General features: G+C 38.4%; 1 protein-coding gene across 9 annotated transcripts in view; it reads left to right on the plus strand.

Moving 5' to 3' along the window:
* The window catches only part of QTGAL (queuosine-tRNA galactosyltransferase), a 148,102-nt gene that overhangs the window by 121,935 nt on the left and 10,112 nt on the right, over positions 1-16,055 (plus strand). For 6 of the 9 annotated variants that reach the window (XR_012778088.1, XM_075518534.1, XM_075518535.1 and 3 more), the window contains exons 9-11: positions 36-171; positions 10,041-10,109; positions 11,825-11,977. Coding sequence is in view for 7 of the 9 variants with exons in the window: in XM_075518534.1 (XP_075374649.1) it covers positions 36-171; positions 10,041-10,109; positions 11,825-11,977 (358 nt within the window). In the remaining 2 variants the exon portion in view is untranslated. Of the gene's footprint in view, positions 1-35; positions 172-10,040; positions 10,117-11,824; positions 11,978-16,055 lie in introns of those variants that run through there. The other 3 variants (XR_012778090.1, XM_075518539.1, XM_075518536.1) reach the window with 3 other exon arrangements.

Raw genomic sequence — 16,055 nt, forward strand, 5'->3', positions numbered from 1 at the left:
AGGGGTCAAAATCCACCCTTTTTCTAACTCTCCAGGGGAACCATCTGGAATCACCGAGTCAGGTTTCTTGAAGAGAGAGTCCTGAGCTCCTGGACATCATTCACCATTTGGAATGCTGGCAAGCAAGGCAAGAAGCTCTACAGAAGCTTGTCACCAGCTAATCGGAAAAAGGTGAGCTAGTAAGAACAGGTGACATCCGTACAAAACCACGTTCTTCTCCTTTGTATGCCTCCCTGCTGCTTCTAACATAATGTAGCAAAATTCTCATAAGCTATTTTGTCCCCAGAGTACTACTTGATTAATATAAATTGGGGAAATTCTCAATATTCTGCATAATGTATTTCTTCTTTTAAAATGCTGTATTACTTTATTTAGAGCGTACGGTGTGTATGTAGTGCAACATATGCACCCATGTTCCTGCTTGCTGTTGACTAAGCATAGTAGTAGGTTAGACACACTATATAGCTGTTCATGGCCTGCTACTGTGTAACTAACCATGTAGTAGCCAGGTACACAAGGTGAGTAGAATAACTCTTTATTAAGTAGGTATAATACTAAACTGCCTTGTCCAGGATTATTCATACATGTATAATATTTGCCCAGTTCCTAAGTGGATACTGCACAGGTGCCTATCAGATGCTGATCAGCCTAGTTTGTATTATGAGGAGTAGTTGTACTGTAACTCCCTTTTGAAAAGCTTGATTGTTTAAAAATAGGGGTGGGATGCAGGGTGAACAGGTGAGTAGAAACTATTGTATGTGACTATCTGATTCAATTTACAATCAATTGAAAATGCGGAGGTTACTTATATTTGGCAATGGCAGATACTTCTCAGGAGAGATTTGTCAGAGAGTTTAAATACCTTACTTTTATAGCATTTTCTCTTGTGTAATAACTTTTTGTTAGATAACGGCTTTAGGGCTAAAGTCAAAAGGCTGTTCCTTATAAAGAGCCACAGAACATTCATTTTATTACCGAATGTGTTTTCTTTTCTTAAAAATATGGATGGGAAGACAAAATGACAAATATATATATAAACTTGATTAATGTTGTGGCCCTCAGACCACACACATATTAAAAAAAAAAAAAAAGAAGAAGAAATTTGTATACCCATAGTTGAAATTACTGAATAGACATAGGAGACACTATTACAGTAAATATACAACACAAGAATTGAACCTGAATTTCCTGCTTGCTATTCCAATGCCATCCCTCTTTCATTGCCGTCATATGTGGCAGTGGGTGAACTGTATGAAGAAAGATTAAATGCTATGTGTCTCTAATCAGTTACTTCACTCAAAGAGGACAGAACTGTCCATTAAATGTATTGAGTTATCTTGGTCATGCAGTGCAGTGTGCACATGACTTCGGGGGGTTTATGAAAATGTTCTCTTTCATTAGTACGTTGCAGAGCACTTTGTGAATTCCACTAAGTTACTAGCAACCATTGCACTTTTCTGTCTGCAAAATTATGAGAATAAGTTCCAAGGGAAGAGATGGCAGCTTGTCTGGTAGATTTTTGAGATGTTACGAAAAAAATAGACTATGTTGTTTTTGTAGCAGTGTCTCACCATCTTAGGTGTTGGGTTTTTTTAGTTTTGTCTTGTTTTCTAGCTTTTTTTGTGCCAAACCAAAATGGAGATTGGTATTAAGATAGAACACCTCTCTAGCTTTGGGTTACATTTGCCACCTCCTTCTATAGGTGACTCATTCAGGACTTCACATCCTGTTCAGCAAACAATAATTTGATAATTTGAGGATGTCACTGCAGAGGTGATAAAAAGAGTAAGAGAAAAATAATATTGGTGGGGTTTTTGCCACTTTTCTGCCAAAGAACCAAAGCTTACCTCTTCTTCAGTAAGGAACAACCTTCATTCCCCTGTATGCTAGCACTGACAGCGTGGTTCTAATTAACTGGATCTTGACGTTCTTTCCAGCTGACCTTTACATAACGTTTGTTTTGGCAGTGTTGCAGGCCATGATACTATTTTGCTTCTGTCAAGGTTACAATTGCACATATTCCAGTATGCTTTAGTCTGAGATTGAAATACTGCATTGAGCATTAACCTATTAATTACTGGATACTATACCAGACACATTTAGCAAGCTTACATGCCAGATGCAATTGCACATGCCAAGTATGACTCATTTTGCAAATGTACTGCAGAAAACTACTGCTAAAAGGCAGTCACAGTCTGATCCTTAATACCTTATGTAGAGTAATCAAACTTTATCCACTAAGTCTGATGTTATCTGAAGCATTTGGAGGTTTTCTCAATAACTAACAAAGATAAATAGCTTCAGAAAGTGACTTGCATCATCCTAAGTGAGAGTAGAGGCCTAGCTTTTAGATAGCTAATTTCTTATGAAATTAGTGTTATTTGTAGTGATTAAAGCACTAGTTTTATGTAGTTGTTCAGGCTCATTATGATTGCCATTGTAACTTCCTAGCTTTTCCAAAAGTGAGATCCCAAGTCTATCCATCTCAGTCAGAACTGAAGCTGAAATGATATCCTAATGTTTCATAGTAAGTCATTGGCAAAAGGCTGTAGAAGTAGTTAAAACATCTCACTTCTCCAAGTGCTAATCAAAGGATTATGCTGCTGGAGTTTCAGGAAATAAATTCATAAATTTTGCAGTAGGTAATTCATGGGAGCTTTCATTTTATTATACATTAATAACAGTAAAAGGAGGCTAGTTAAACTCCATGTTACACTTTTCCTCAAAAATACTTCAGGTATTTTGTGACTAATCTTCAACTCTTACCAAAGATTCTAAAATCCCATACAAACAAAGGTTGTAAGTAGTTGTTGCTTTGTCCTTTCCAGCGCTAAACCCAATAAAATACTTTTCCTGTCTCACCCTTTAAGGACTACCTTAACCAGATTTAAGCTTTCATATATTCTGTTAATTACGAGAACATTAGAGATTCAGTATCATTTTGAATATACAAGGAGAATCTCATGTTGTCCTGTAAACGGAGGCCCTGGGATATGAATTCATCAACTATGTAAAACAGACACCCTTAAAATACAATTCCAAAAGCCCCTTAAGACAAAATATGATGTACTACATCAATACACTTACCATTTTCTCCTCTGAAGGTCCAGTTGTGTAAAACGGTGTGATCTTAAAAGGTCTAATACCATTTGAAGGGCAGGTAAAATTGCCAAAATAAGCTGTATAATTTAACTAAGCTGTATAATTTAACTGTCTAAATTTATTTTCAGTTGTTTTTATACTTTAAGTCAGTTTAGACTTGAAAATTTCACCTCTGCTCTGTTTCACTGTTGCGGCATCATTTTATTGAGATTCAGAATTTCATTAGATGTCATGAGACTGATTTCAGTTGGAATGTGGAGTCACAGCAGGGTTGTTTTCTAAATTGGCACTAAGTACCTGTAGAAAATTTGTGACACATACTCCTAGAATAAATAATACTCCCCACCCCCCACCCCCACCCCCCACCCCCCCAAAAAAAAAAACCCCAACCTATTACATACAGCTTGTATTAGTTTGTAATTGTGATAGAAGCTAAACTGTACTAAATCTTCAGGAAGATAATTAATTAGTTTGAACTGTCAAGCTTAGGGCATGTAAGAAAACGTCTTTTTCAAAAAAGAATGTTTCTAGTATTTTTAGAACCCCATAAACAAAGCAATTGCATTTCTTACACTGACTAGGTTTTTGTGAGATGTTTGAAAAGTATAAATATGTTGCATGCTGAACAGCATTGTTTCTTAGAAAACAAAACATTGGCAATTCCAGGAAGCAGCAGTCTGTGTATGTTCATACTCACTAACAATTATTACTTTAGTCTGTTTGGAAAATAGTCTGAATTTGAATTACAGCTATGTTAAAAGAGAAAAGGACACCTAAGCAATATTCTCTCTTTTACTTCAGACATCTGTATGGTGAATATTAAAATAATGCTTTGTCTCCAAAGAGTTCAGGCAAACGTCCAAGGGTCAGTATTTTTGCTAAACAGCAACACAAGAAAAAAATTATTCAACTAGTAGGTTTTTTATGAATTAATTACCAGGATCTCAGTATTCTTAGGGAAATTCTGTTTCCTGGCTGTCCCCTTCTTGATTCACGCAGTTGACAGTGGTTCAGTATTAGCATTTCTGCAAGAATGAAGTCGAACAGACCTTTTTTTGTTTAAAACACATCCGTCTTGTCTATAATTTGCAGCCGAAGATGGAAACCAAATGTTTTTGGGATGCTACATATGCCTGGAGGGTTTCTGAGCTGTCTTGTCTGCTCTTTTATTCTCCTTCAAACTTTAGCTAAAAGGAGAACTTCAGCATTAACATTTTGTGTCATTTCCGATAGCTGAAAATAGTGCTCAAGTAGCTAACAGAAAAGGAGGGGGAAAGGACAAAATAAGCATCAGCTAATTAGTGGCATGGAAAGAGTACTAGTACGCAGCCAGCCCATGAAGTTTCTCTATGACAACCCTGTCCGCCAATGGCAAACTTGAAAGCTTCAAGGAAGTATTTTGTATACCCTTTTTCCTAGCTCAGTAACCATTTAAAATCATATGTTAGTTTCTCTTCACCTTTTTCTAAGAGCGACATCACTAAACCACGTTGTTGAACTATGATCCTTCAGCTCACTCACAAAAGCAAGAAATGTTTAAGTTTTGTAGCATTTTAACTACTCTAAAGTATATGAATGGCAGTATGAGAGACTGAAGTGGGGACATGTAAAAGCAAAGAAATATAAATAAACGAAACAATATTACACCCACCTTGACTGTGGAGCGAAAGACAGAATGACAATGTGAAAGTGAGTTAAAAGAGAGCCTACAGAACAAGGTGAGAGAGGTGAAATGTGAAAGCTTCAGTTAAATCCAGGTATAAAGCATCCTAAAAGGACATGGGGTAAAACAGAGGCTTCATTTTGGACTATAGCAAATACTTCATGCTGAAATATGGCAGGGAAATCTCCCTGCTGCTTCCATTCAGGAAGATGTGCTTTTTGCAATGTCCGTTTTGTCAGTACAGAGGCATGCACACTTGAAAAGTTACTGCCGTAACTAATGTAGTTATCTGTTCTAGAGAAGTGAGACGCTTCAACTAGTCCCCACAGTGTTACGTATAAAGGCAGTTGTATGTAATAAGGGAAATTTTGTATGTACAATGTTTAGAAGCTTATTTTGCATGTTGGATTCTGGTATTAAAATTCTCTTGAGCAACTTCGTTTATATATATGTGCAAAGAGGGAAGATGCTGCTATCTTTAATGGAATAGTGTCTTTAAGTGGAGTCATGAAATACACGCTTGGAATCTAAAGATACCTGCAGCTTCTGTCATGGCTGTAATGCTGAAGAGGTGAAATAAAAGCAGCACCCTGATACTGAAAATCCTGCAGACTGTGAGGGGGGGTTGCTTGCCAGTTTCATGGTTCCACTTGTGGTGTACTGGAAGATGTTTATGCCTCTGCGTGTCTTGTTCTGTTTGTCATTAACTGTATCTATTTAAACTTGCATTATAATGCTTTCGGTTACTTTGTTTTGACATGAATGGCCAAAATTGATTTAACTTTTGTGGAGATGTATATTAACGTGCTTCCGAGGCTTTATGTACGTTTGAATGAAAGAATTATAAATAGAAGTATCAACAGGGTCACTAGAAGTTTAAAATGGATGAAGGATTGCATGAGATGTGGAGAGAATGCAATAGGGAGGATCTGCTCTTACAGGATTTTGTAGAGAGTTTGCAAGTTGTCTTCTTTAAAGATAAATTCTGTGAGACCAATTGATGTAATGAGGAGGGAGAGGAGATGATGTGCACGTGACCATTTCTCAAACGGGTTGTCCATTTTTTCTATCGTGCTCTACTAAGTTATTCACTCTCCCTTGTAAAACTTGCCTCTTGTATCCTTCCAGCTAGAACAAATCTTGAGAATTTGCTGTGGTTACATTTTGTTGCTTTCTGTAAATGATCATTACAGACCTAAAGCACACCACAGGTGAAAATAAGATGAGGGAATAAAATCCTATAAAGATCGTTCACCATAAAGGGACATTATTAGGCTGATGAAATCTTGCCGTTTTTCCATTAGGAAATCTGAGTGGAATGGGAAGCGTAAGGAAAAATCTTCTGCAGTAGCCAACAAGGCAGTGCGCAAGTCAAGGATGAAACTATTAATTCTTGTGTAATAGTAGCACAGCTCAAACAGCTAGATAACTACAGTTGCACCCCAAGCCCACTCTTACTGACTTCTTAGCTTGTACATTTGGAGTAGGATTAATCTGCTGCTCATTAATCTCCTTTTACCACAGGGAGGTCTGATAGTCCCAGCCTGTGTGTCCCTTCACACAGCTGCTGTGTTTATTAAAAAGAACCAGACAGAGAAGTGCTTTTATCTTCCTCAAACGTGTCTTCCCCAGCAGAGATTTTTTTTTGAGTAAATATCTTATCTTTTGAGCAATATAAACTTTCTCTTATGAGGGAGAAAACTATTTCTCCTTTTCCCCTTACACCGTTGTTAACGTATGTTGCAATCCATATTTATAAAAATTACTTATAGTAATTATGTAGCTTGTATATAACAGATATCTAGCTCTGTCTTCCAATTTTTAGCTGAAAGAAATAGTCTTTTCTTTGTTTTGGAATTGTGCAGGTTTTCATACAAGTGATGTTCAAAACAGAAGTATGTAATCATTTACATATTTACTTAAAACTGAAGTGTGATCTGAGGACTCTGTAAGCTTCAATGGTGTCATATTGTCAGAGGCATTGCAAAAGAGCCATTTTGCTAGAAGGAGGGGAAAAAACCCAACTTGAGACTGCTTTATAGCTTTATAATTCATAGGTTCCTCCCTGGGAGAAAGCAGTTCATGTATGGATAGATGGTCTTCATAAAAGATACCAGAAAGAAGCCCATTAATGCAGGAAAATAAATAGGTAACTCTGGGTTTATCCTAATAGTATAAAGTAAATAGCTCATATAAGCCTGATGCCTTGAGTTCTCCCTGTAGGATAAACAACTGTGTTTTAAGTCCTGTATTTAGACTCCAGACATAGATTTTCTTTAATTGGAAAATAAATAGTGTGTGTCAGAAAAATAGTTGACTTACATTTTGGCCACCCACATGGTGTACAGTCTGGCAGAAAAATTGCCCATTCAAGTCTGACCTGTTTTATAATACTGTAAATATCAGATTTAAGCTGGCTGAATCCATTGAAAATTATACGTGGAGATACCTTAGTGGTAACTCAAAAAAAGGTTAGAGACATTTCCATCTTCCAAGGGAAATTTGTTGAAGACTTACCTGTCTAGTTTTTTTTCACACAGCTGCCGTTACCAGGAGTTCCGTGTGCTAGATAGTCTGGGGGCTGGGTGGTTAGTATGGCAAAGGCAGTTTGCAGAATTTTCTGCACATGGTAGTATGAGCTATGGCACAGGATGAGGGGAAGTGTTACGATTATTGGTAATCTAGTGATAACACGAACTATCATTGGTTCTCTAACACCATTCATGTCAAGAAGCAATCTGTGCACCAGTCAGGGTGAACGGTGTGATACTTCCCAGCACAGATCTTGCAGCTGAATTCTCAGTTACTGACATTAAAGCGTAGATAGAATTTCACTTTACCTTATGTCAAAAGTTTTGGTGGTTTGTTTTGGTTTTTAAAATCTATAGGAGTATAAGGAGCTGAAAAAATAGCTTCAATTATTGAAAGATAACTCAATGTATTGGACTGTATTTATTCCCAGAACTCTGTTGGGTTGACAGTGAAGATGTATCCTGCTAAATTTTGTTTATAATGATCACAGCTTCTAGGACAGTAAAACATAGTGGTGGAACTGAGATTTGCAGAATATTGGAGAATTTTAAAGGCGGTTAACACAGAATGAAAAGTATCCAGCTAAGTGGCTTCTACTTGCTTCCCTTCATATATATACATATTTATATACGTGTGTGTGTATGTGTATGTATGTACATATAAGATGGGTAGAGGAAATCTTGGGATGTAGTTCACTGTGCTTAGTCCACACCATATGATTTTTCAACTACAATAAAGCATTACAGTGGTCATGGAAATAGGGTCAGGGATGTAAAGTGTATTATCTTGTGTTTAAGAGAAAAAAGAAAGCCTAAGAAAAATCCTAGTTCTTAGTCTTTGTGCTCGAAGGAGCTGCTTGTGTTTGCTGCTGTCTAACACAGCCTGCATCAGCCACAAAGACCATGTACAATGTGTAGTAACTTCCTAGTACTGCCCTGAATTCCCTCGTTTCTTTCTATTTCCATTATAATGCCTGACACAGGGGGAAGTGTCCTTAGTGCGATCCCTGGATCAGGGTCATCCAAAGCAAAAGTCTGGATCTGCTGGCGTGTAATGTGATTCCTTTAGTTATACAGCCCCAAAGTGAAAATTTAATGTTTCCTTAATGTTCCGTTCTTTATTTCTTTTGGTGCCTGTTTTCAAGCAACCTGTTTTCCAGGTATGAATGTCTATGTCTGAGCGGTTCCAAGGACTATCCCTGCCCACCCCCTCCAGTTTATTAGGTGTATTTTCCACATTGACTTGGTACGGTGGTGGTGTTTAGCCATATTTGTAGTCCCTTGATATTTTTGTTTGTATTCTCCTTCCATCGATGTTTAATGGAAGAACTAATATTATCATATTTAAGGCTTAGGATAGAAAACTGTTCCATTGGATACTGGAAATATCTCCAAAGTATTTTTGATGTAGAAACACCTTTTATGTTGCAAGAGAATGCAGCTCTATCTGGCCATTGCCTGAAAACACGTGTAACACAGTTCTGTTCCTCTGCGGTTTTGCCCTTGGGCTGCAAAGGTGGCACTCTGTGTCGGGAGTGAAGTAGCAATAAAGAATGCAAAAGTTCAGCATTATGACACCACTGCTCTTGTGTCAGTGTTTTCCTCTGCACAAACAGAATGAGGTCACCTTAGGTAAAAGAAAACTATCTTAATCACAGGAGGAAAATGAGTAAGAGAGATTTATAGACACAGAAAGCAAGCCAGCCTTTTGCAGCCTTCTCTAACTTAATAAATTAATAAACAGCTGTTCGGCTTTTCAAATTTTCTCAGCAGTAAGTGTTGTTAATCAATTTTTAATGCAACAATTAAAAAGATAGGAAAACCGCTATCCAGCTTTCACCAGAATAATTGATTTCTGTAAGACCTTAACTATCTTAGCTGTTCTGCTTCAGTGTAAGAGTTCTGTGTAGATAATACAAAGAGATCCAATGGAAGTCAGAGGAAAACATAGCTGTGTTTATTTTAGAAAGTCTTCCAAATGTTACTGGCAACCTAAGAGTTCAAAAATGAGGCCACTGTGTATTTTGGATTGCAGGCATTTATTCTGCCTGCATATTTATGAGGAATGCAAATAAAAAACCATCTGAAATATTTGGCAACTAGGGCTGCAAATAATGCTTCCATAACTACAGTAAGAATAACCAAAATGAAGCAGTAATTATACGTGTTTAAACACCAAATCTACTGAACATTTCAGTTGAAAAATACAAAGTCCAAAACCATAGGAATTCCCAAAGTTGGTGTGTTATGACCTAGAATTGAGGCTGGTATTACCAGAGCATCCAAAGCAGTTGGGCAGCACTGTTATACTGAGGTATCTGGTGGTAGATTTTATGCTTGGGGTGGGCAGAAAGAGGACGGTTTGTATTATCTAATCTTAGGTGTTTCATGGAAGTGCCAAAATGAGGAGGCTAGTCTCTGTTTTTAGTTTACTTAGCATATCACTGAGGATGAAGTCGATGATCTCATAGATTTTTTCTCTTATGCAGTCAGTAGCTTAGATCACCTGTTCTCATGTTCATAAAAACATGATGTGCTCATAGACAACTGCAAAATTCGCCCACCTCCTTAAGATATGCCTGGAAAGGATTTAATAAATTTTTAAGCTACATAGGAGGACCAGGGTGAATTGCCTTATTCCTGTGTTCATTCACATGCCTGTAGGACTACTTAGATACGCTACAGGTGAAATATCTGCTGGTAGCAAAGAATGGTATTGAAATGCTCTGCTTCTGTTTTGCCAGGTAACTGCATTTTGTGACGTTGATGAAAAGAAAGTAACAAAAGGATTCTACACTTATGAAGAATCTGAGGTTAGTTGTAAGTACTCTTGCATTCTTTACTGTGATCTGGAAATGCGATGAAAGAATACATCACTGATTTTAAATATTGTGTAGCAACTCAATTTGGTAAGGAGGTTGTGACAGAATAGATAGCCGGGGATTGATACTGCAGTGCGAACTATGGAGCCAGAACTATGGACCTCACGCTCACTGAAGTCAGTTTAGAAAGACAAAAATATACATACTCTGAAAGGATTCTGATGATGGGGTAAAACATAGCCTTTACTGACAGTTTTTTCTTTTAAGTGGGCATAGAATTTGGCTCATGATGGATAAAAGTCAAATATCTATTAAAATAAAGAAAGCTTCTGTGATTAATTGTAACCTATCTGTATATTATAGCTATACTGTGTCTGAATAAAACTTTGATAGGTTCCTTGGGAGCCTAAAATTGTAGGCAGCAACATTTGATTCCCTAGACAAGGAAGCATGATATTTAGATGGCAATAAACAAACCATATAGAAAAAAAAATGTTGTCTTGTTGCAGTATTAATTTCATGATAGCAGTTGGCTCAAGACCTGGCGTAAAGTTTCATCCAGATTCAGTCCCTACAACAGTTGGTGAAAAGACAGTTCTTGGTTTCACTGGGCATTGGATCAGATCCTATGGGTGCAGTCTTCCGGGAGTGCAATTTGACATTGCAGCTTAGCCAGTCTAACTGCAGGGGTGGTCTGACTTCGCTCACTGGCCTCAGCCACATGCTCCCACTGCTTTGTTTATAATGGGTCTAGCAATCTTGTGGCTAAAGGGTGACTTGGTTCAGTTAGCTGATCTGGCAGAAAAGGAACCCTCAAAATAAAAAGTTTTCCAGCAAGTTATCTTGTGAATCAAATTACCCTGAGGTTGCACGATCCTTATATCTGATGGGAGTAGGACAGAGGGAGGGGTAGAGGGAGAGGAGGGGCACCTCCTCAGATACAGTTTGTGGTTAGACTAGAGTAACTGTAAAATCAAATTCTATACTGGGAAACTAGTGAGTGCTTTCAGCTGCATGAAAGCAATAGGAGTTCAGGATTTTTACCTGGAATACTGAGGACTTGCTAACTACCAGTGCAGTAATACTGTCAGCATAATTGTTATAGATCCTGTGCATTTGTCTTTCTAAGACATACCCATCCTCTCAGATCAGTCGTAAAGAAGATTGTACTGCAACCTGTTGTGAATCCTTAGCAAATTCTGCAGCTTGGATCCACAGTGAAGTCCCAGTTGGGCACAAGCCATTTAACAGCTCCCACTGAGAGGGAAAGATTCTCCTTTGTATCCATTATTGTGCCTGCTCTGATGCTTCTCTGATGGCACAGTAAGCTGATGCAGCTCACTAAAGTGGCAGAAAATTAACCTGCCAAATAAAGAAAGAACATATTTTTTATGGGGTGGGCTATTAAAGCAGCATACCTTGCAATCAGAGCAAAGAGGGAATTGTTTGGGAAAGGGCTAAAAGTAGAGCTTGGAGGTAAGGAAGAAGCAGTGGAGGAGAGGAGTGAGATCTCCTTTCAATAGCAGAAAGCTCTTAATTCAGATCTGCTGTAATGTGTAGCTTTGTTCAAAGAAACACAATTGTATTGAAAGATTATGGTAAGAAAATAAGGGGTACTTGAAACAACTAGCAAAATAATGAGTGGAAGCATGTGACCAGTTGGACTATTTAGCATGAGGTCTCAAAATAATTTTTTCCCCTTTTAGTGTTTAGTAGCTCCTAAAACTAAGCTAACAAGTAACCCTGTGTGCCTCTCTACTGAAGGCTACTGCTTTTTCCTGCAGGAGAGACCAAAACCAAAAATTCCTATACGTCACTTCAGAGACGCAACTCCGCCTTTCATCATCTGCGTGAAGCTGGTGAGTACCACCTTTAGCCTTAGCTTTATGTGCAAAATCAGTATTTGCTCCTCATGAAAATGAATTTCTATTTACTGTAAGTAGCTTTTCCCAGAAGCTTTTACTATGCAATTGAATGGCCTTTTTTATCAAACTGATTGTGCAGTTTTTCAGGGATTTAAAACAGCAGTATTAAGTAAAGTAGTATTAATAATAATAAAAGGTACAGCTTCTGTAAAGGAGCTTGGATCTGTTTGACTTTCTTGCCCAACAACATTATATACACAAATGAGCATATACAGTCAGCACCTGGCCTTATTTATTCCTAATATTTTGCAGCCCTACGTATGGCAAAGGCTTTGTTTTTTAAATCAGACCTTAAAAGCCGTTTTGTTTGGCACTGCCAATTCTGAAGCCTCTTCTGTGCCTGACTGTGGGAACTTTCTTATTTCAACTGGTTTAATTGACCTAGTAGCATAACTAGAAGACGATAACCAGGAGTTATTTTGCTGTTATATTTAAAATAGCAAAGCACAGTGTATGGGGGTAACACGGAAGTTTTAAAGCAAAATAGCAAATACATTCTAGTTGCAAACGCTAGTAAAAAAGTCTCTAACAGTAACTAAAACCTGTAGCTACATATAAACTCTAACATTCTAACACTGCACTGGATCTGTCCAAAGATTGATTAGCTGAATCTCATCTCATTTGGTACAGTCTGCTTTTAACTTAGCACTCCCAACTTGATGATTAACTCTGAGATCATAACTATGAGTTGTAAAGCCAGACTGAAAGTACCTTAGGGCATTATCATGTACTGTTGGTCGATAAACTCTTGGATAAGCTAGTAATATTACAACTAATTTAATTTTTCATACTACATATAATGGTGGGTGGAAGTCCCTAGACAAAACATCTGTGTAACCTGTTACAAAGCACATTTAATTTGTGAAGCCTTTAACAATGACACTATTATACAATATCTTGCCTGAAAACTCTGGTCCATGACTTCAGTTGTGATTTCAGTGTATTTTTCCACTCATGGCCGCTGAGCATTTTCTACTTGCTGATCACAGAACACTATAGGCCATAGTATCGTTTAAGTAATATGCAGTATTTTCTTTGGAAATACAATTTGACCTACTTGAAACCGTTTCAGAGTTTGCAAAGTTGCTTCTAAAATCTGTCTTTGAAGCAGCTCACTTTTTAGGAAAATTTAAGAAAGTCAATAGCCATTTTTATGGAGCCAAATCTCTAGAAACTGCAGGCAAGTTATCACCTTACCCCTCTCACTTCATGACTGAATGACACAGTTGGCTACTGTGAAAGTTGGTGTTATAAGAGCTGATGGCAAGAACACCCTAGTGCGGAGGTAAATAAAGATCAACGCACATGGAGTTCCAGCAGCATTATACACTGGGAAAACAAAATAGTGGCCAAACAGACAAGAACAATGCTGATAATAAACCTGCATAACAACATAGTGAAAGTCCATAATGGAGCTTACCTTTCTACTGATTTTAAACACACATTTTTAAACAAACCCGTTAATAAGATGAACCTCACAGTACACCTGTGTCATTATACCATATTATTATTTTAATATTATGAAGACAGAGAATGAGGTTGTTAGGAAAACAAATTTATAATGAAGAACTTAAACCAAATTTTTCTGTCAGCAGTGCCTAATACCCTGTTATCACCTGAAAAACCACAGAAAACGTAAGAAAGAAATAAAAACCATAAATATATCTGTACCAAAGTGTAGGAAGCATAAAACCCAGTGGAGAGAGAAAAGGAATCGGAGGGTCTCGGGAAGCAAGCAGCAGTGCTCTGAGTCCCACTCCAGAACCAAGGCTGCTGGACCCTCCTTTTCTCTACCATTGGGTTTAGGCAGCTGATCTTAAGGAGTAGTTTTTAGCAAGCTCTTTCAGCCGTTGTCATACTTACTGTATTTTATTACTGTTAGGAGTCTTCATGGAGGCTGTCAGAATCCATGAAATCCCACTCTTACTACTTGCAAGGTTGTGGGTGGATTGAAATAGCCACAGTTTTCAGTAGCAGTTTTGTCATGGAAAGTCTTCTACCAAAACAAATGTCGTGGTTTAACCCCAGCCGCTCGCTCACTCCCCCCACAACGGGATGGGGGAGAGAATCAGGAGAGTAAAAGTGAGAAAACTCGTGGGTTGAGGTAAAGACAGTTTAATAGGGAAAGCAAAAGCTGCGCACACAAGCAAAGCAAACCAAGGAATTCCTTCACTCCTTCCCATGGGCAGGCAGGTGTCCAGCCATCTCCAGGAAAGCAGGGCTCCGTCACGCCTAACGGTTACTGGGGAAGACAAACGCCATCACTCCAAACGTCCTCCCCTTCCTCCTTCTTCCCCAGCTGTATATGCTGAGCATGACGCCATATGGTATGGAACGTCCCTTTGGGCAGCTGGGGTCAGCTGTCCCAGCCGTGTCCCCTCCCAGCTTCTTGTGCCCCCCCAGCCTCCTCGCTGGTGGGGTGGGGTGAGGAGCAGCAAAGGCCTTGACTGCGTGTGAGCACTGCTCAGCAGGAACGAAAACAGCCCTGGGTTATCAACAGTGTTTCCAGCACAAATCCAAAAGATAGCCTCATACTAGCTACTAGGAAGAAAATTAACTTTATCCCAGCCAAAACCAGCACAACAAAACAAGTTGATAAATGTCTGTGGTTTAAAATATTCAGGTATCCTGTCTGCAGCAGCTTTCAAGCTTCTAGACCTGACCACTAAAGGAAATGGTTTCTAAATGGGTTGAGAAGAGCAGAGTATTGAACTTTTTCATTCATCTGTGTTGATATTGTGCAGGCCAAGTACAATGCTGAGGGTTAGTCTTTGCTGTATTTATAGGTGGAGTTTGCCTTGCTTTCTGTGCAGCCTACATCTGAAGGAACAGCTAAAAACAAAACTTGCCACTTGCTTTTCTTTAATCACCTTTTCTGCATTTCTTCTTCCAACATGCTTTTTGAAAGTGGGAGCATAGGAAAAAGTAGGATAGAGGATAAGTACATAAAATATTAAGACTGCATCAAATGAAAAATACCTTTTTTGCAATAGCTATTGCTGCCTCTCTGATGCTATTCACCCAGACTTATCAAATCAAACTGCAAAAAATATTGCTGATGTAAGTTGAAGTCCCAGGCTGATGTGAAAGCCTACATTTGAGACATAAAATTCCTCTGCAAAAAGGGTGCTATCCGTGTGCATACTGTGGGGGCAAAACCAAAACTCCTGTGTTTGAGAGGTTACAAATGACCTGTATTTTCAAACTATTTAGGGCAAGTAGCTTTACCCAGCTCTGTGTTTCAGGTCATGCAGCAAGCAAACATAGAAAAACCCCAGTGAACATTCGGATATTTCTTGTGTAGACAGCTGTCAGTGCAACAACTACAGCGTAACGCCATGGTGCATGGAACTGTTGGAAGTTTATGTAAGGCAGAATTAGCTGCAGATCCTCTTAGCTAATTTCTGAAATAAAAGCCATTAACAAATTCCTAAACATCCCAGACTTCCAAATTTAGCTTTATTATTTACCAACATAAGTTCATCACCATCCTTCTGAAGAAGAAAGTGTCCTGGGGCCTTTTGTATTTTATTTTGCTGTTCATGGTAGGGGATCAGTTTTGATACAGACAAAACCTGCATGTTTATATGCAGCTCTAAGAGGGTAATTTTGAAGATTAGATATGTTTATGAAGTGGGTTGTTTGCAAGAAATCACTCTGCTGGCCATGTACTTGGAGCAGCGTTTGCTTATTTGTTTTTTCAGGCAGTTCCTCCCTCGCTAGCATTGGCATTACTTTGTTACCATATAAAATCATTTTTGAAAAAGCAGTCATCCTATGTGATCTTTGCTCAGTTTGCATTTTAAAATGGCTTCACAAAGGACTGTAGCTGAAATCCTACTCTCTGTGTGTGCACGTAAGTTTTTTGTTGAAGAGAATAAAATTGTGGCTTTAGCTTGTCAAAATGGTGTAGCAGCCTGCAGTACCACTTCACCTAAGGGCTTGCACTGTGTATTTTCGCTCCCTTTGAGGTAAAAGCAAAACGCTTAGAAATCATGTATTGTGCCCTGTT

This window comes from Mycteria americana, chromosome 16, assembly GCF_035582795.1.
Source record: "Mycteria americana isolate JAX WOST 10 ecotype Jacksonville Zoo and Gardens chromosome 16, USCA_MyAme_1.0, whole genome shotgun sequence".
In the NCBI taxonomy this organism is placed as follows: domain Eukaryota; kingdom Metazoa; phylum Chordata; class Aves; order Ciconiiformes; family Ciconiidae; genus Mycteria; species Mycteria americana.